This window comes from Gouania willdenowi, chromosome 6, assembly GCF_900634775.1.
Source record: "Gouania willdenowi chromosome 6, fGouWil2.1, whole genome shotgun sequence".
Classification (NCBI taxonomy): Eukaryota; Metazoa; Chordata; class Actinopteri; order Blenniiformes; family Gobiesocidae; genus Gouania; species Gouania willdenowi.
Window position 1 is genome coordinate 15938711 of NC_041049.1, and position 21066 is coordinate 15959776.

The following is a 21066-nucleotide window of genomic DNA, read 5'->3' on the forward strand; positions in this document are numbered from 1 at the left end:
ATTTCTGTTTTTATTTCATTTTGCTCATGGACCTTCTCCCAGTTCATATTTTTCTACTTCCTGCTCATAGAGCCTCATGTAATTTTCATGCACTAGAAGAACCCAGCAGAAGACCTCTGTGTCCAAGAGGGCTCTTTACTTTGACACAGTCATGTACTACATCAATAAGCTGACATGCTAAGAGTCCATCCTGTAAATCAGTGATTCTGAAATTAATTCAACTTAACAGACACACTGAACACACTAAAACACAAATAAGATGTCTTTATTTCAGACTCAAGGGCCCAAACTATACAAACATACACAAAAACACATATAAAAAGGTCTAACAGTCCATTTTTAAAAGGCATTTCTACCAGTGATTCCAAATAAAATGATATTAAAACTAATTAAAATTAAAACTAATGTAGAATTGAAGAAAAGTTGGATGTATTGAAAAAACAACACATTCCACATGCAAGGATGTAGAAGACAAGAGACCTTTAATGACATGAACATGCTGTACTACAATTCCCAGAATGCATTGCTCAAATTACTACTCTGCACTGTGCTGCCTTCAAGTGTCCCTCCGACATTTTGACATTATTATGAAAAGCTTTGATTTGATCACTTGGACCAAATTAATGATTCAGTTCATTTATTTACGCATTTACACCAAATAATATGTATATCGCTGTAATTCTTCTTATTTATCCTATTTGTTGTATAATACAGCTTCTAAAAACTGCTCTTTGAAGGCTTTGTTGGATGAAAGCCTGATTGTGATCAGACTCTACAGTTTGAGTTTAGGCTTCTGCACAGGAATGAACATCTATCAACACTTGTTTTGTACCACTTCAGATGAAGGTTTTAAAAAGTAAAAGCAGACAAAACTTATTCAACAGTTTTCATTTATGTACTAATGAAAATACTTCTTTAGGTGCTCAATGATGACGGTGGAGGTAGTGTTACCCCAAATCTAATACAAAGGTTTTACTGTTACTCACTGATGTTAGGCTTGGAGGAAGTTGCTTCATGCATTGTTGTTGGGTAAATACGAAGGACTTGCAAAAGTTCTGGATCTTAAGAAAAAGTTGATGTGTCTCTGTATCTGTTGACCATATTCATATTTCACTTAACCATAGTTTAGACATTCCCAAAATATTTCTATTAAAAGCGTATTTGTACAACTTGAACTCATAAGGTGTCTGAGATTGGTAAATGGGACAATATATCGTACAAGATATCACATTGATAAAACATCCCAAGATGTATCGTCAAGGGTTTGAGTGGTTTCACTTCAGATAAATTAAATCCACAAAATCTACTACACACTAGATGGTAATGATTTGTTTTTATTTTTTATGTTCTTATGGCTGTGGCTATCCGTACAGTTGCCGTATCAATATACCGACATTCTATCCGTACAGTTGCCGTATCAATATACTGACATTCTATCCATACAAAGCGCCCCTATTTGGCAAGTTTGGGTCACGTGATAGGTCAGACATTGGCCAGTTTAGGTTGCGCGACTAATACTAAACCTAACCGTAAACCTAACCCTAACCCTAAAAATTTGTTGCGATATTGGGTTATAACCTAACCCTAAGACACTACGTACTTGTACTTTGGTAACTGTACCAATAGCACCAGGGGTTGTCCGTACGGCAACCGTACAAATAGACACTTTCTATTCTTATTGAGTTAAAAAGGTCATCCCCAGAGTAAATACGTAAGTATGTCCAAAGTTAAAGCATGGTTATTTTTCCCAAATGCAATTTTACGTCTGTTCCAAGCAAGCGCTTCTTTTCAATTGCAGGAGACATAGACAATGCCGGAAGGTCTAAATAGCTGCTAGAAAATATAGACATGCAATTATTCTTAAGAAAGAACATTTCCATATTACATCAAGGCTGTGTAGACCGTTCTAGTTTGGTGTATTTCTTTTCCTTTTCTTTAACTGTAAATTTCACACACAGGTACTGTATATGTATATATTTTTGAAGAATGTCATCATGATTAAATTATTTGGTTATAATTTTAGACTGGCAAAGAATCATTTTTTGCACTTTAAATACAAATAGTTTGCCTTGTTTATGTTATTGTTAATCGTATATCATATATTCACTTGAGCCTTTTCACATTTTCAGACCCTGATCACAAAATAAAGGTGCCAGAGACCGAGAACTCCCACTGTACCTGAAGGTGGTTGAACACAGACATGAACATTGAAGAACAGTCATGTGGAGACAGGGTCATCTATAAGGGGGAATAAAGGGGAGATATTTTTGGGGTCCATCCATAAAGTCAGCAAAATGATGGTCCATTGTTCTATGAATCTGTGATAACCACATATATTTATTGTCTGAATAATATCCACTGTTATCCAGGAGATGTATCATTATTTGTGCCATAGTATATACCGTAGTCATCTTGAAGATGTAAATCCTTGTTTAAAATGGGTTGAAAGTGACCAAAAATGGTATAAAAGGTGGTGAAATGGGATTTAAAAAACCACAGAAATGGGTTCAAAGTTGAAAATTAGAGTGGCGAAAAACAGACAGAAAAAGTGGTAAAAAAAAAGGATTCAAAGTGTCAAAATTGGCTTAAAATTAGGAACAATTAGTTTAAACTGGCAAATAATGGGCATGATAAATCATGAATGTGGTTAAATTTTCAAAATGAAATATGGTGAAAAAAGGTTAAAAATGACAATAATAATAATAATAAAGTCAACATATGCGACATTAGGTGGGAAAAATGGTGAAAGCGTTTATAAGTACCCCCCTAGCTTCGGGGATAGGGAAGGGTGAGTTGTGGGGCCTCGCCCACGCTGGGGCCTCCCCTGGGCCGTGCTAGGTGGGTGTGTGTGGGGGCGCGGCCGGTGGCTCCTGTCCTGGCGGATCCGCGTCGGGTGGTTGGTCTGCTGGCTGGGGGCGCCGGGCCCCGTGGGTGCCGTGTCTGGGCGGGGGTGCCCCGGGGGTGGGTCTCTGGGTTCGGCGTCTCGGGGTGCGCCCTCCCACCGTCTGCCCGGGGACCGGTGGGGCTTCGGCAAGGTGCCGCGCCGCCTTTGGCGGGGTGGGGCTGTTGGCTGGGGCCTGCTGTCCTCCGGGCTGTGCTGGCGTCGGGGGTGTCTCATGTCGGCGCGGGGGTGATTGGGGGTGGTCTCCGTGGGTGGGGGGGGCTCTGCTGGCAACATTGATGTGGGGTTGCGGTGCCTGGCTGGGGGAGCATGGGTTCGCCTGCCTATCAGTCCGTGGCTGGCAGGGTGGCCCTGCTTGGGTGGTTGGTGGTGTCCTCTCTCGTCGGGGGGGGGCGGGGCCACCCACCTGTGGAGGGTGCTATGTCGTGCGGGCCTGTGCTGGCCCTGGTGTGGGAGCTGGCCTCTCTCCTGCGCGGTCGCCGCCTGCTTTGGCGGGGCGGGCCGCTCTGGGCTGGCTGGCGGCGGGGGTCGCCTCCTGGACTGCTGGGGGATGTGGCTGGTGCCTGGCTCTGCCTGGGGGGGGGGGGTTTCCCGCCGTGCTCCGTATGGCCACCGTGGCTCGGGGGGGGTGCCGCGGGGGGTCTCCGGTTGTGCTGCTCGGCGCGTCTCTGGGGCCCGCGGTGCCGTGTGCCTGTCTGCCCTCTCCGGTGGCCCGCCGTGCGGACGGGCCAGGCTCCTACCAGACAGGCCTCCTACATGGACACTTCACATCACTCACTCCCAGCTGGTCTGGCTCACCCACTTGTTGCACCACACTCACATACCCAACCCTTGGGGGGCTGGATGGTGGGGCTGGGGGTGGAGGGGGCCGCCGCCTGCGCTACTAAGTAGTGGCGCGGGGGCGGCACTCCCACCTCTGGCTGCCCTACTAATCCCTCCAATTTTGGTGGGGCTTGGCGCTTGTCTCGTTTCCTGGTTGCCTGGGGGGCGTGCCTCGCGGCGTGTGGGTCCGGGGCGCACTTGCCGCGCCGGTGTGGGGGGTGGGCGCGCTGGGGGTGGGCGCGCTGGGGGGTGCCGGCGTCTGCGCCGGGGTTGGGGCGGGGTTGCTTGACGCTCCGGGGTGGTGCTCTTTGCTGGGGGGCGGCTCTAGCTGTTCCGGGGGTTGAGGTCGGTATCGGCCACTTGGTAGGTCTGTCCTGCTATCTGCGGGCTGGCGGGTGGGTGGGTTCTGCGCCTTTGGCTGGGGGCTGCTGCTCCGCATCGGTTGTGTGCCATTGGAATCCATCTCTCCTGTGGTGGCGGCCGCCGGTCGCTCTTGCGCCGGGGGGGCATTGCCCCGTGGCCTGCGCTGTCCGGTGGGGGGCGGGACTTGGGCAGCTGACTTTGTACCGTCTGGGACTGCGCGGTCTTGCTGGGTTGTGGCCTGTTCGTGGGCTGGGGGGTGGGGGGGGTGCCCCCCACGGAGGTCTGGCCCGGGGGCTCGCCCTTGGGGGTTCCCTCTCCTGCGCTGGTGCCCTTTGAGTCCGGCGGGTCTGGCCGGCTGGCTGGGCCGGTCCTGGCGGGGGTCTGCCAGGGCGGGTGGTACGGGCCGCGCCCTGCCATACCTGCGGGTGCGGCCCCGGTTGGCCCCGGCTTGGGCGGCGCCCTGTGAGCCGGGCTCTGCGGTGTGGCTGGGCCCTTTGGTGGCTGGATTACACAACATAATAAGCACAATATATTCTACAACCTCACATCTCACTGCAAAACAGTCTATTCTTCCCCACCTTTTCTATTTCCTGCCTTGAGTCTCTCCTCCCTGCTCCCTTTCCCCTCCCCCCTCCCCCTCCACTTAGGTGTAACACTGCTCTCCCTTTTTATATCCTCCCTATAATAAAAGATTTCTTACCCTTCCTTAGGGAGGGCTGGTGATGGTCACAATTAAGCAATAAAATAAATCAATGTATTTTATTGCAATAACAAAATATGCATTGCTGTCTCATAATGATTGCACTTCCTGTGGTGTTGACCTTTGACAGCATGTGCAGACAAGTAAAAAAAAAAAAAAAAATATATATATATATATATATATATATATAAGTACCCAAAATGTCTTGAAAGTGGAAAAAATGTGCAGAAAAGACAAGAAGTGTCATAAATTGAAGTAATGTAGCAAAAATGGATTAAAAGGAGGAAAAATATGGCACAAAAAAGTGATGAAAATAGGTTGAAATATTGGAAGTTAGGTTGCAAAAAATGGCAAAGATAAGCAAAAATGGGCTCCAATTGTTCAAAAATAAAGGAATAATATTTTTAGTTTCTTAAAGGCATCTTGGGACCCCCTCCCAGTGTCTCGTGACCTCAAGGTTGAGAACTCTTGGTGTAGAATTATTCAAATAAGAGGTTGATTATCAAACTGCATTTTTAAAAATTTTTTTTTTTTTTTCGCTCTCCAAAAATATCGTCTTGCATTGTTACCGTGAGCCCACTATCGTATATCATCTCGTCTTGTAGTCTTTATATATCATCCCACTTCTAGAGCTTAATCATCGTTCATATCACTGATTTCAAATTTATGCTAAAAAAAAAAAAATGTCCATACTCGACATTTATTTTAGTCCATTTGTATGTTTTTTTTTTTGTTGTTGTTGTTGTCCAAAACAGATCGAAAAAAAAACATGACCCTCTTGTCCTGAAGATCAGCCTGAACTCATTTGATGCGTGTAGTTGTCTGATTTCCTACAGTCCTTGAAGGCAGCACGTCTCGTACCACTACGAGCAGCAGCAGCAGCAGCAGCAGCGCTTTTTTCCTTCAATAACCCTAACAATGCCTCTTACCACACGGAACACGACAGCACGGCAGTAGAATGCGCTCCACACAGTCAGAACACTGCTTATCGCTTCTATTCCGTCCTTTCACTTCTACTCACCGCCCGTAAACATGTGGATACCTACGGAGCATGAGAAATACGGCGTCGGTAAGTTTATTGCCTTTATGCTGATGGAACTGTGCGCGGTGCGTGTGGACGGCTGCTGTGTAAAGATTGTCACCACTGATGGCTGTTGGAGTGACGATGGCTTGTTTATTTGATTGCAAAGCAGCAACAACAGCTGGGATTTCATCTGACTGCTGCTGCCACATTGCAGAACACAGGGTCGTTGCTCTGCCCCCCCACACCCCCATTTCTCTTCTCCTCATCCTCATCTCCATCCCATGGTTTTTCCAGATGCAGAGGCACATTTTGTATTATTTATTTGTATTCCCTGATCAGTCCCTTACCCCCCCCCCTCCATGTCTTGACCTGGTAAAACCAATGCTTCTAAATCAGTGTCTGTGCACAGATCAGATGTCTTCCTTTGATTGTTTTTTTTTTTCCCTCTATCTTTTTAGACCAGAGTCCTGTGAATGTGTGCATCCTCCCTCCCCACTGTGCATTGTTTCACACTGTCTGGGATCAAACACTCAAGTGAGACAAACAAGGCAACCCAAGCCAAATGTGGAGGAGAAACAGACCCTTACTGTTTATCAACCCCTTGGTTTGAGAACACTCTAAGATAGGGCTTTCATTGAGTTACGGATATTCTCCAGAGATGCACAGTCTACTTAGTTTGATGCTCCAACATCTCTGCGAAAAAGCTAATCATTATTCTATGCATACCTTTGTGTATTGCCTGTGATGTCCACGGTTATCATTGCACCATCACGGCCTGAGATCAGTAAAGCAAAGTGAACCAGAACCAAAGTGACCCCAACCCTCCCGCCCACCCCAATTTAACTCCCCTTTTCCTTGTCACACTCTGCAGTTTGGTCACTTGACTGCTTGGCTAGATTTTCCCCTACCGTAGGCTGGTTTCCCTTCCCCATTCGTGTCTGGAGTTAGTCTCTTTAGCTGTTTTATTGTGAAAAATGTCATCTCTGACAAGGAAAATTCGTCAGTGAAGCTTTTTGCACTGGAAAGAATGGCTTTATTCCATTGTGCGTCTTAAACCCCGTTCTGCCAAAGTTCATTGGGCTGGATAAAAAAAAAGACATTTATTTAGAGACTAAATGCTCACCATTGCCCCAACATGCTACAGGGTGCCTTTTTAATTGGATTAACCCCCCCTTCCTCACCCTCCGCTTTAGTAATACCAACAAGACTGTCTTTATTGGCTGTAACTTATTTATTCATACCATTTTGGTGCCACATTTTCCGTATTGTATGGAAGTAGCAAAGATGGTTTCCTGTTGCGAGACACATGCGCGACCATATGGGGACGTTTTTGTGGTGTGACCGTGTCTGGGCTGTTTTTTTAAATGATATTTTTTTTATGTCTTACATGCCATGTGATAGAAGTCTGTTTTATGATGTTATTCATTCAGAACACCTGGATGAATCTAGATTTTCAAAATAATGGTGAACTTTAGGTCACCGCACGTTGCCGTACCAGTCAGGGAGAGACCCTTGGTCAAGCATTGGGGGAAAACCAGGGCACATATATAAGACATTGGCTTTCCAAGTGGAGGAGGTCATCAGAAACAAGCCACCTTTGTTACACCATTACTTCCACTCAAGAGCTAAGATCTGGCACTGGTGTTTTGTTGGACAAGGTCCTATTTCCCACACTGCTTTGCTGAAGAGAACTGGGGCTTTAGACCAAACGCAATTATTTCTGAGCTTTTTCAAGAGTTTTTGGTTAAAATCTTTTTTTTTCTTCTCCTCCTTCTTTTGGATCAGGGATGTCTAAACACAGTCCTGGAGGGTTAAAGTCCTGCACGCTCTAGATGTCTCCATAAGCAGCTCTACAGAAAGCCTGATAAAAAAGCTACTTCTTACATTCAGGTGTAGAGTCTCTGATTTTCTCTTCAGTTTCCCCAATTTTGTTTCAGTTTACCAATTTCTGAGTCATTTCAAATTTTCTTTCCTTTCTGTTTAGTTGTCTTTCTCTAATTATTAGATATAATGACAGGGGCTATTAAACATGCCAAAAATGCTTAATATGAAATAATTTACATTGTTTAACTCCAATAATTGTGTTTTGACTCAATGTGTTGAAACGTGAGGAATCCCGTTTGCTACGCTTGCTAAAGCTAGACATTTAGCCACCCGTTTCATGGTAAAAAAATATCTTGGAACTGCGTTACATTGTCCCCAAACATGTAGGTGAGGGTTTAGTCCGTTATATACTGTAGCTATTTCTATTTTCAACAGATGAAGTTGCTCATATTTCATCACGACGTCAGATTTTGGACGAGAATTGACATTCACGACTTTCGTCTCTGACCAGAGGTTTACGTAAACAAATTGAGTGTAAATATGGGATATCTTCCCAACACATGCATCTGAGGGTATATTTTATCTCATATTGCAATTTCTGCTTAAGATTGTTTAAAAAAGTACCAGGAAAATAAAATAAAAACATGTCTATTTCCGTTTTAGGAAGTAAATTCAGTAGGGAAGCATCTTAATCTACGGTATCTTGCTGTAATGTAAATCTGTTACTTCCCTTACAGGTGTTGTGTCAGATCAAGCAGATCTATAACAGAGTTATTTCTTGATGTGACCAGCTAAAAAAGAATAACCATGTTTATCCCTGGGGCAACAAAACACGCACTGACCGTTAATCCGCACCTAGACCCTAATCTGAATGCTTTCAATGATAAATATCTCTTTACAAATCTACACACCCTATTGCAAAGATGCACACCTGCTTCCACTTTCTGCCAGATGCTGAAGTTAAATAAATAAATAAATGAATCTCCTTGTCACAGAATGGCTGTCATATTTAAATATTGATCCGATTGCCAGGTTGGCAGTTACATGCGATGTCCTCCAGGTGTTTCCAGTGAAACGTTTTTATCCTTGTTGATGAGGAGGCCGGCTAACTAAAAGCTCTCTGAATTTCCGAGGATTCTCACAGGAACATTTGATCTGGGGCCAAATGAAGATGAGATCAAACATCTTAGCGTCTAATTGGTGGGTTGGAGTGTTTGATGTTGACTCGCTTTACTAGCGGAGTGAGACCCGGGGACACGGGGGCCACTGACATTCATGAAATATGAATGGACTCTGAGAGAGTTGATGCCGGGGCACCCATTAGCCCACCAGTGGAATGATTGCTGGTTTTTATCCTGAAATGAGAGCGATGGAAGACTGATGAGATGAGGACGAGGAAAGTGCATTTAGGAATGAAGATTCAGAGAACAGAAACCAAAGTGGATTTATTTTATCTCGATATTAGAGTTGAACCCAAACATCTATAATCTGTGAGGAGTGTTGATGAGTGCCTGTGTTCATTTTGACATACATTTTCTTCAAAAATGTAGTCATCAGGACTCTTTAAGTTATAGTCTAGTTTTAATAATCTAAATGACATTGAGATTTTAGTCAACTAAATCTGTTACAGATATAGTCGTTTTCATTTGATCCCTTCCAGAAAAGAAACTTAGTTTTGATCCAATTTCATCCAGTGTGAACATTATATCTATATCTATGTATATATATAAAATATCAACATAATCTGATACAGCTTTCATTCACATGTATTTTTTTTAATTAGTCAGAAGCTGGGTTGACATTACCCTTGGAAATGTGCAAAATCAAAGTAACGCAATAAAAGCTGGTGAATTTTGAAAAAACACTCAAATATTGCAAAACAGCTTTTATGAGGAGGACTTTCAGATGTTTCGAGATTGAAATGTATTCAAAAAGTGGCATGGAAACACCTTTACTGCAATTACACGTCACCGAACGTGACATACCTGGTCACATGACCACTTCTCTCCGATAAAACGTGGCGCGGACGGAGACATTTCTTAGCATTAGACTTAAAAATTATTACTGCCACATTAGATGTGAAACAACAAAGGAATGTGGAGTGTTATAAGGAGTGTCTGAGCGTCCATCTTCCTGCAGCGAAGACTCGCGGGATGAGATTTAACAAGAGTCACGAGTAGGGATGTAACGATTCACTCAACTCCCGATACGATTTGATTCACGATACTGGGTTCACAATACGATTCGATTCACTATTTATTTTACAAAATGGGACTGTAGAGAAATGATGACTGAAAAATATTACTGTATTTTTTTCCTTTTATTTTTCATTGTCAAAAGAATCCCTTGATAAACTATTCAAAACAATGCAATTTAACTAAAAAATAAATCTTGAATGAAATAAAGGAATAATACAAATGAAGAAAAAGCCTATTCTTTTAAATTCTGGTTCTATAGTAAACAATGCAAAAACTGCATAATAGTTGTTTTTTGTTTTCAAAAGGCAACTGAAAAATGTATTTTGTGCCTTAGCAATTGGACTTAAAAAAAAAAACAACAGTAATTTCACTGTATTTACGTCAGATATTTGTTTGGACCAGCAGAGGGCGCTGGTAACCCAGTGGTCGGTTGGCATACGTATATTCATGCAGTGAAGAAGAGATGCTATGCGCTAGCAGATAGAGCTAATAGAAAAATGTGACTTTTACAGATATTCACATAATATTACAGATATTTTTTCGGTGCTAAAAGAGTAAGGAATCATTTATGAACATGTTTAAGAGTAGAAGGCGGCCAGAAATCAAGTAGTAGCAGATTCCGCCCGCCACTACACTTCTGGACAAGAGAAGGATAAATAGATATAGCGCCCTCTGCTGTTTAACTGCGATTACATTTTCAGAGCATCGATATGAACCGTGATGCCTATGAATCGATTTTTAACTGCCTTATGATTAATCGTTACATCCCTAGTTATGAGGCTTCTGCCCAAAACAACCTTCAATGGGAACGCATTCAAAGCACAATTATACTTTGTCGATTTTTAGAAATATCGCTTTTATTTTGCGAAAATCTGTAATGGAAGCACAGCTATAGTCTTGTTATTGTCACTGCTAAGGGCAACGCATATTGACTCAAGAAAACCCTAAGGATGCATTGTCATAGAGCGCGGGCAGACGTCAAGCTAATATTCAGTCAGACAGTGACTGAGGCAATTTAACTGAAGCAATCAAGCATGTCATAGCTCATCATAATGTTGAAGCATAATTAAAAAACATTTTAATGAGCCGGCTTTATATCTGCTGCATGTAGCGATTCAACATTCAAGTGCTTTATGAAGATGCAACACAAGTGTTTGGGATAAAGCTGATGTCTGATTGAATGTTCCTGTTTCTTGTCTGGTTTGAATGGATGGATGGATGGATGGATGGATGAATGGAAGGATGGAAAGCTTCCATCCAGGCCTTGGGCATCTCTTACCCTAGTATAGCTTGAACATCATTGCTTCTCTTGGGATGATGTCGCAATGGTGTTGATAAAGGGGAGGGGAAAGGGGCTGTTTTGAGGGTGCTGGCGCGTGTCGGGTTGGATTCATGGTTTTTTAGGAGGGGGGGTGGCACCCTTCCCTGTTACTCCTAAATACACCCACCCTTTCCTGTCCACTTGGGGATTAGCAGGTTGTTTTTCAGCAGAGACCCTGAGCTGAGCCCCAATCTTCCATTATACCCATGATTTCAGTTAATGCAGCAGGGCCCTCAGGGCGATGTATTGTGGATATGGTGGGGGGAGGGGCGTGGGCCAAGCGAATCCTATACCAGCTTGTAATTGCCTGCTTCGCAGCCTTGTCCTCCATCCAGGGAAAAATGGCGCGCCTTTTTTCTGTGTGTATACACGCTGGTCCAAGACAATAATTCAAGATGGAAGGAGGATGTTGGACGGGGCCTTGTAGTTTAGGACAGATAAAAATGGAGAGAGAGCACGAGTTAACCAACCCACAAGCTATTCCCTTGTGTGTGTGTGTGTGTGTGCACACATCATGTAAGGGTTAAATAAATCTACACAGACATGTGACATATGACTGGATCACTGCTTGTTTCATTCATTGCTGATTCATTGAGGCAATTATAGCTTTTGTCGCGGGACTACGGACTAAAAACCAGGGGAAATGCCACTGCCAGTCGTTTAACATAATTCAATTAAACCATGCACTGTTGGTTACATCTCCTTCATTTTAGACAGAAAACAAACAAACAAACAAGCATGGGGGTGTTTTCCATCACCAGCCCCAGACTGAACTCTAAAAATGGACCCAGGTTGTTGTGTTTGGTAGCTTTCTTACATCTTTACAGCTTCCTAGAGGCTGGCACGAACAAACCAAATATAGTCTCATTTGTCCTCATGGCTGTACAGTGCAGAGACAGGCACCTTTGTAAAGGGGGGGGACTGTTGCACTTTGCATGCTGGCTGTGGTAAGATGATGCCTCCACTCAAAGAGATGGTTGAATGATTTCTAGTTGTCCATAAGGTAATTATAATGGCCATTACCTCACACTGGCTTGACATAAATGATTGCTTTCATTTACTTCTCTGTGTCTGCTAATATCCTCCACACAGTCGCAGCCGCACACAATTGGCTTTAAAGCTACAACTAACAATTACTTGAGATATAGATTAACCTGCACACATTGATTTCTCAATTGGTTTATTCATGGCTATGAAGTGCATGACAAAGACTCTCATTTCCTAATCTTTAGTACCTTCACAATAAATATGAGCCATTGTTGGAGTACAAGTACATTATTATTATTATTATTATTATTATTATTATTATTATTATTATTATTATATTTATCAAGCTTATGTTTCTCACCCAACATTATCACAACATTAGTGTTTTGTGACATTTAATTATGTGCATCCGTCTGCACCTTAAAAAGTAAAAGAATAAAAATAATTACAACACTATATTGTAATTTTAGGAGTTATTATTCTGTTATTAATCTGTTAGATACAAATATTTGGTAACAAAGTTGATACAATTTGTGTTAATATTTTATTCTAATATATTTCAAAATTATTTTATATGTGCAAAAAAAAGAGATCTGCACACTTCAATGAAAAAATTGCCAAGCTTTCGGTCAGAGGACCAACAAAACGTACTTCTGATTGAAAATATGTTTAAAACGTGGGTTTCTGAACAAGGTTATCTTGGTAAATTTAAATTTATTATAAGAAATGCTTTAATATTAAAATATACAGTTTTTGAAATTGAAAAGATTTCTCTTCCCTGCACAGCATATTTTTCAAATGTGCTTTTACTTTGAAAAGGGCAATTTCCTGTCGCACAATATGAGTGTTTTTTACTTCTGTTTACTACCATTTAGTGTTACCATTTGTTTTCAGAAACAGAAAATGAAAATGAAAATCAACTGTTTTTTAATTTTTGTTTATGCCTTCTCGACAATGTCTTGAATATGAATCTTCATTTTTTAATTTGAAAATGAAAATTAAATAATCCGTGTACCCTTCATTCTTTAGTTATTCCATTTTAAAACCAAATCAAAACAACAAATAAATAGTGTGATTATTTTGTTTTACTGACTTAAAATCAAAACAGAAATACAGAAAAATCAAATACCAGAAAAGCAGCGTTTTTCTGTTTTCAAATTAAATCTGTTTGTGTGATATCATATTTGGATATTTATGGGAAAACTATGGGTGAGAGCTTCATGTTTTAAGCTCACCACACAGAGGGGACCCAGCCTGGGGCTGACTTTTATTCTGCTGCGTTTGATAAAATGATCTTGTATCATGTTGTCCACCTTACACCGATGGTAAAGAGTCGTAATTTGTTTATTAAAGAGTTATTGATGCTGGAAATCCAAATCTGTGAATATCTGCCAACTTTACCGAACAGTGTTACAGTCCAAATAATATCCAAATAAACTGGTGACTGACTATTGACTCTGACGCTGGTGTGAGGAACAATAGATGTTAGAACTTCTATGATTTGACACTTTTGCAAAAACAATTACAGATTTTTTGAGGGCAGGAAAACATTTTTTTTGATCACATTAAACAAGGAGCACCAGTAGATTATTTACACTACTTCTGGTTCCTTTAATCACATATCATGTTTTATGTAATGTAACATTCATTTATTTGTTTTGATTTATTTATGTATTGATAATAACGTTTCAATTCACCAGTGCATCAGTTGTGTGACTTATCCGTTGCTCCTTTTTTTTGTCCGGCAGCAAATGTCTGCCCCCGTCTGTGGGTCCCATCTGTGCGTTGAGCTTAAAACATGACGCCCTGGTCCATAGTTTTCCTGTAAATATCCAAATATCACACAAACAGAACAAGATTACATTTTTAAACAGAAAAACGCTGCTTGTCTGGTTTTGGATTTTTCTCTACCTCTGTTTTGGTTTTGAGTCAGTAAAACAAAATAACCACACCATTTATTGGTTTTAAAACAGAATAACCAAAGAACAAAGGGTACATGGATTAATAACCATATTTCTTTAGATTTTTTAATATCCTTTTCCAAACGGAAAATCCAATGACCAAAACATGCACTGACCTTTAATAATCGAAGCAATTGTTACAATCACTATATGGATTGGAAGGGGGTAAATTGTGTTGTTTATCAGTACTCTGCCCAAACGCTTTCTGTGCTATCAGGGCTCTGATGTGAAGTAATGGTTTAAGTCGTCCTTTTCCCCCCAATATCATATCTTGATCCCAGCATGAGAGGTTAATGGGATATGTCCCATTTGTAATTCAGCAGCTTAACTGCTCAGTGGTGCTCCTGTTGGTGGATGCAACTGAAGCCTGTGTGCATGTGTGTGTGTGTGTGTGTTGTGTGGACTGAGTGGGTTTTAAAAAAAGATGACTGATGCGCCATTTTCATAAGTGAAGGCCGTCTGCTGGTGACAATCACAGTGATTGGCAGGTGAGAGGAGCTGTTGGTGCATCAAGAGACACTTGCTCCTTTTTTTCTGCTCATTTACAGCAGTACGATAACTGCAGTGCCTCTCACAGGACTCGCATCATTTATCCGTGTCCTGCGGCTGTAAGCGGAGCCTGTGTGTATTGACCATAAAGGAAGTGTACATTGATTTGTGTGTGTGCGTGAGTTGGTGACCCACGTGTCATGCCCCCCTTTTCCTATAAACCACCCTTTTTTAATAGCTACTACTTGTTCACTAGACACTACAAAGCAGTGGTAAATTCATTACTACAATTTTGATTTGAAAAGCAATAGTTATATGAACGCCTTTATTTAAAGGATATTTGTATTATTCAAGAATGTGAGGCACTAATGGTCACTTTTGTTCTTTTAAAATTACACTTTTATGACTTGGATGTGCAATTGACTTAAAGTATCCTCATTCACATACATCTAATATGAGATGTTAAAATGTATTTAATATGTTGAATTGTTGATCTTCTATTTGTTTTGTATATTTTGTATTGACGGGCTTTTATTATTATTCATAAAGCTGCCTAAAACAGAAATTGTCAGATCTTGTGCTACAAAATATCACGCTACATATTAAGTACGATGTAGCCTCGCCTAGTTGCCAGTAGTATGAGATTCTGTTGTTCAAGATTTCACTGTGTGTGATTTGACAATACTGCTCTGTCCGTCCCCCCCCCCCCCCCCCCCCCCCCGAAAGCCTTTTTTGTACTACATTGCAAAATTTTGTACAGCACAATAATTCAGAGGAAGCCATCAAATGAAAGTGAAATGAAAGAACTGACCAAGAAAATATGAAAGTGAAAAATCAGAAACCCTCCTTCATTACACAATGCCTTGGCAAGCTTCACAATATTCCCTTGCAAATAAAACATTTTGTACAAGCCTCAAAGTTAACACACGACGCTCAAAAATGTACAAATAGACAAACAATGTCACAAAACAACAAAAGATTGCACAAAATGACAACAAAAATACTCATGTTTCTCCAAATACACATAAGATGCCTGCAAACACAGAGTATAACAGAAGTATGAACAAAACAAGACAAAAATGTTAAGAAAGATACACATAGTTGGACAAAAATATACAAAGCAACAACAAAAACTCACAAATTTAAAAAAAAAAGTTATATAAATACAAAATTACAACAGTATACAACAAAACAACTGTAGAATTATACCAAATGACAAACCCACCCCTCTCCCCAAACAAACAAAACAAAGTAAACCCTTTATTGTTCCCTGTATCATTCCTCAGATTGGTTATTATATTCTAAATGCTAGTATGAATGTTTATAATGTGGCCCCTCGGATCAGACAATCACATTTTTTTATTAATCTTTATTGTAATGACGTAATAGATGTTTTTAACTGTCTTTTCCCCTATTTTTTAAACATAAAGCAACATTGTTTGTACTTTTTATCAGTTCAGGTAAAATAGGATGTGCTTTGGAGGTTTTCTGCTAACTTGACTCCAGGATGTTTGTTGTAATGAGAGAATGAGAGCCAAATATGGAAAACTGAAGGTTGAAGGTCTACGAGCGATTAGTTGCTCACATGTTGTTTGACCTTGACTTGGCATTCATTCCAGACGCCGTATGGTAGCTTCCTTGTTTTGGATGCTCCTCTACCGTGGCTTGCAAGGCTATTATTTAAAAGAAAAAATTTTGTGTCCTCTATTATAGTCAAAACAAATGTTTTTGTATGATTTTCTTTGGCTGCTTCCATTCTTCATTTTCTATGAATGGCTAGCCCTGTAGTAGACTAACAACCCTTTATTCTTTATGCCAGTTTATAGTTTTTCACATGTGATTTTGTTGTTCTTGTCAAATTCCCTCATTCTCTGCATTGTCTGTCACCCCCCACTTTCTACCCATTTTGCATCCATACCCATCTCTGTCCCACATGTCCCACACACACACACACACTGTGTGGTTGTGCGATCAAGCACTCCACCATAAATATTGTCATGCTTTGCTGTGTTCGCTCCATGTTTCATGGGTGAATTTGTGCACCAGTCATCGGCGTCTTTATATGTGGCACTTGTGCTTGTCTGCTTGCTGCAGCCTCAGTGGAACAGATGTCTGAAGATGATAAAGCACTATAGATGCCCCACGGGCTATCCAGCAGAGCTTTAGCGACTCTGCCACTTTAATGCATCTTGCTGTTGATGCACGACTTCTAAATGGCTTTCTGTTTTCTGTGATTTTTTTTTTTGATTATGGAGTGTTTGATTTGGTTTACAGATAACAAAGAGACATTTGGGGGTTCTAGAAGAGATACTTAAAATTGAACAAAAGTATAAGAGGCAGGCGGTATCAATAAGTGGCCACTTCTTAGAGAGGAACTGAGTAATCTTTCTTTAGTTTCAGTCTTTTAATTGCTAATCTCTCCTATCTATCTATTTGACAGAGGTGTCAAGAGTACTTCTCAAGTGGAAGTATTGTTACTTGATTGAAGTTATACTCAAGTACAAGTAGTCATACATGAAGTACTCAAGTACAAGTAAAAGTAGCTAAATTTAATAGTACTCAAAGTAAAAAAAAAAAATTACTAGTTACTTTTGCCCCCATGTTTATTTTGTGTAATAAATCTTGCCATGGTTCCCTTGCATACAGTAAACATCTCATAGATAAAGTTAAAAAAAGAAGAGACAAATCTTGCACAATTGAAACTTAATTTATTTCCCAACCTGAACCGAGAAGTGGCTGAGCGTGATCAGAAATGGCAGGACTAGGAAACATATGGATTATGTTCAATGTGCCATTGAAACTAGTTTGAAAGAGACCAGAACAGAAATAAATCAAAAATTATATTAGTTTTACTCAGTAGTGTAGGGTGTAGAAATGTAATGACATACTTTAGTTCTTTTAAAATGTTCTTAAGTACAAGTGAAATTACTGATTAGAGTTAGGAAATATACTCAAAAAAAGTAACCCATATTGCAACTCAATTACAGTAACATGAGTACTTGTATACCATTGCTTTCACCTCTGCTATTTGATATAACTTTGTTTTTTTAAATTATTGCTCATACCGAACTGCAAAGTAATGATCACATGTTAAGTAAACAGAGACTTAGAGTCTGAATTGACTCAAGAGTAAACAAGTAGTCCTATCAATACTTCAGGGTATGTCACATTACTGATGTCTATTGACCGTGGAACTTGAATTGTGGTGGTGCCATCGATCAAATTTGACCCCCCCAACCCCCAATTTGCTCTTAGATTGAAGTTTTCCTGTCTTCATTCCAGTTCGTCCCAGTAAAGATCACCCTGGGGAGAGCAGATCGTGCTATGCTCATCTATAAACAAAGGTCTTTCTGACCTTGCCTGCTGATGCATGTGCTATTAACCAGCTTCGTGTCTGTTGCTTTCATCTGCTTTTCCACTGAGGTCAAATTTGTCCATATTTATTATGTTTTGATTTGAGATTGTGTGATTTTCCATGTCCCTGCTTTAGCTGTGCTGTTTAGAGGATGCTCTCGCACTCTTCATGTCAACACCGCGGCATCCAGCATGTTGGTTCACTTTCTTCTCTTCAGTCATTCTTTACCTTACACTGCCAAAAGTCAGTTCAGTGTCAAGCTAACTTCCTGTAGGCCAATGAAGCCCATTGAAGCTTACGTGTTCACATCAGTCATTCCAGTTCAGTCAGTCAGGGACTGGTTCAGGCTGATTGCAATTGATTTCTTTGAAAGCAAGGACTGCTTTTACGTTAATTTATTATATTGAATGGCAAGTGCTTTTTAAAAATTGTTTTTTTTCATCATATTAGAAGAACATTACAACATTATGTTAGAACAACTTATATGCAGTTCTGAAATTGATTTCTTTTGCTCTGTCATTCCAATTTCTTTTCTAAATTACTTTTCCAAGTTCATGGTGTGGGTGGTGAAAAGTGTCCTTGCCCAACAGTAGCTGCGTTTCCATGACCATTGGAAATGTGAAAAATCGAAATAGCGCAATAAAAACTGGTGATGGAAACACCCTGAATTTAGAAAATGAGGAGGGGATTTCAGAAGTTTCGATTTGAAATGTGTAGCAAAAGCACTATGGAAACTCTTTTTTTTTCGCAAAATACACGTCACAGAACGTGAACACATACCTGGACACATGACTTGAGGGTATCTGCTCACATAACCACTTATCTTAGAGAAAACATGGCACGGTACATGTTATATGTATCATACTTTTAAATTATTACTGTCAGATTAGACGTGAAACAACAAAGCAATGCAGTGTTATAAGGAGGTTCTGAGCGTCCGTCTTTCTGCAGCGAAGTCTCACAGGATGAGATTTCACGGGAGTTACGAGGCTTCTGCCCAAAACAACCTTCAATGGAAACACGTTCAAAGTGCAATTATACTTTGTCGATATTTAGAAATATCGTTTTTATTTTGCGAAAATCTGTAATGGAAACCCAGCTAGTGTCTGACCAGTTTATCAGGTTGACTATACCTCCAACTGTGTGTCATTATGTCTTCCATATCGTTCTTTGTGCCATTATCAGACACTGACTTGGAATATTTATCCAAAGTATTTACTTTATCCTTTAACCCAAAAACTGTCTAACTATTTTAATCTCCTTCCATCTCGGGAACTTAAAGAGCCGATGCATTAAGTTCTCGTTGTCAAACTAAGAGGCTTGTTGCTTCCCAATTTTTAGTTTGGTTTGAATTTGCTTCCACCAGCACCAAAGGATGGCTTTGGGTATTGTAGCATTGATGTGCTTTGTTGGGGTTTTGTTTTGGCCAGTTGCACAGATATTGCTTAGTTGGATTTTCACTTGCTACTTAAAATAGGACTCGATTAAAAGTTGAGGAATTTTTTTTGGCATTTTTTGCTAAAATGCTTTTATCATGAGATGCAAATGTATTGCCATTGTCAAAATAACTAGTCTACAAGCGTTGTAATCAAAAGGTTATGTGGTGTATTATTTTTCATCCCAAGGCTACACCCCACAAGGTTAAGAAACTATGCAAACTATGTCTCAGTTTTTTTAAATGTAGTAATAAATCTGGTTAATTCATTTTTTTCTTTCTGAATATTCTTGATCAGAGTCAAAAGTGAAATTAAAATGTGCTTTTGTTTGTTGCACCTGCATAGTACAAGTCTCCAATATCAGTCTGTCTCCAGCTCCACTAGGTTTTGCTAAAAAAAAAAAAACAACATGCAGCCACAAAGAGACTGGATTGAAGTGCCCCCGTTTGCCTTAAGCCTAACTTCTCTCAAAGCATCCACCTGCTGAATCTGTTTTCCTTCTTCTACTAGTCACACCCTCAGGGGAGGGAGTCTGAGCAGCTAAATGTGGAAAGCGGGATTGCTTGAAGCAGTTGAAATTAATGCTCTTTGTGTGTGAGAAGGGAAATGCATGGGGAAACCCCTACCGTGGAGAACCTTTGTATGTAGAGTGACTTCCATCCTAATGGTTCATGATGGCGGATGGACAGTTCCTGTTGGATCAGTATAGCGGAAAAGGCAATGGGAAGAAAGAGTTTACAGTATCCACAACATGGGTCCTTTTTCCATTCCCATTGGTAGTTCCCTCCCAGTGGATGGTTTTCATACCTTGAGAGGCCCCAGGCTATTCTTACTTACCAGAGATTTGTGTGAGAAGTGGTCTAATGAATCAGGAATAGAAACTGTTTAAGCTACTGGTATTATCAAAACAAGTTGTCTTAGTAACAAGGCTATTGTTTTGCATCACGTCCAAAACAAACAGTCTTTATCCGATCAGCAATGTTTGCTCTTGTTGGATCAATTATGGAAATCAATTTGTAGATTAGTATTCCCATTTTGACCTTGATGGTGTCGTCTTCCAGCCTTCAAGCACTTTGGGCTGTTTGATGCTAGATGCTTTCTTGTTGTTTGATGATTTGAAAGAGTTAGTGACCAGGATAATCCTGACTTTAATGAGTGATGGGCCTTGCCTTTGAAATATGAGCACGTCTGGCTTGGCCCTTGGAGGGGGCCCTGGCTTTAAAAAAAAAAAAAAAAGAACTGAAGCTCGTGGCGCGGGCGGCATCAGTGAAGGGTGATCTGGGGCGCCGGGGGGGGCTAGGTTGGGGTGCCTGGGGGCCGGCGGGGAGACTCCCAGCGGCCCCCTGGTGCCTTATGCGGCTTGGGTGTGGTCGTCCTCCCTGGGCGGGCTGCTCCTGGTGCTGCATCCGTTCCGGGTCATTCTGGCCTGGGGTCGGGCCCCTGCTGGCTCTGGGCTCGCCGGCGGGTGCCCACTGGCTGCCTGTTCGGCGCGGTTCTGGTCGTCTGCTGGGTGTGGGCTTCGGCTCCTCCGCTGGGGCCTCGGGCAGGGAGTTCTCTGGGCCCTCCCCTCGGGGGGTTGGGCGCGGGGGTGGGGTGGGGGGGTGGGGGGGTCGATGGGGTGGGGGGTCTGGGGGTTGGGGGTGGGATCGGTGGCGTGGTGCGCTGGGTCCTTGGCTCCTTGGGC

General features: G+C 41.3%; 1 protein-coding gene across 1 annotated transcript in view; it reads left to right on the plus strand.

Moving 5' to 3' along the window:
- The first annotated feature begins 5637 nt into the window (after positions 1–5637).
- Positions 5638–21066, plus strand: part of dock4b (dedicator of cytokinesis 4b) — a 212757-nt gene continuing 197328 nt past the window's right edge. Inside the window, 1 exon segment of the mRNA XM_028448884.1 lies at positions 5638–5856. Within this exon segment, the coding sequence (XP_028304685.1) occupies positions 5820–5856 (37 nt within the window). The 5' untranslated portion in view covers positions 5638–5819.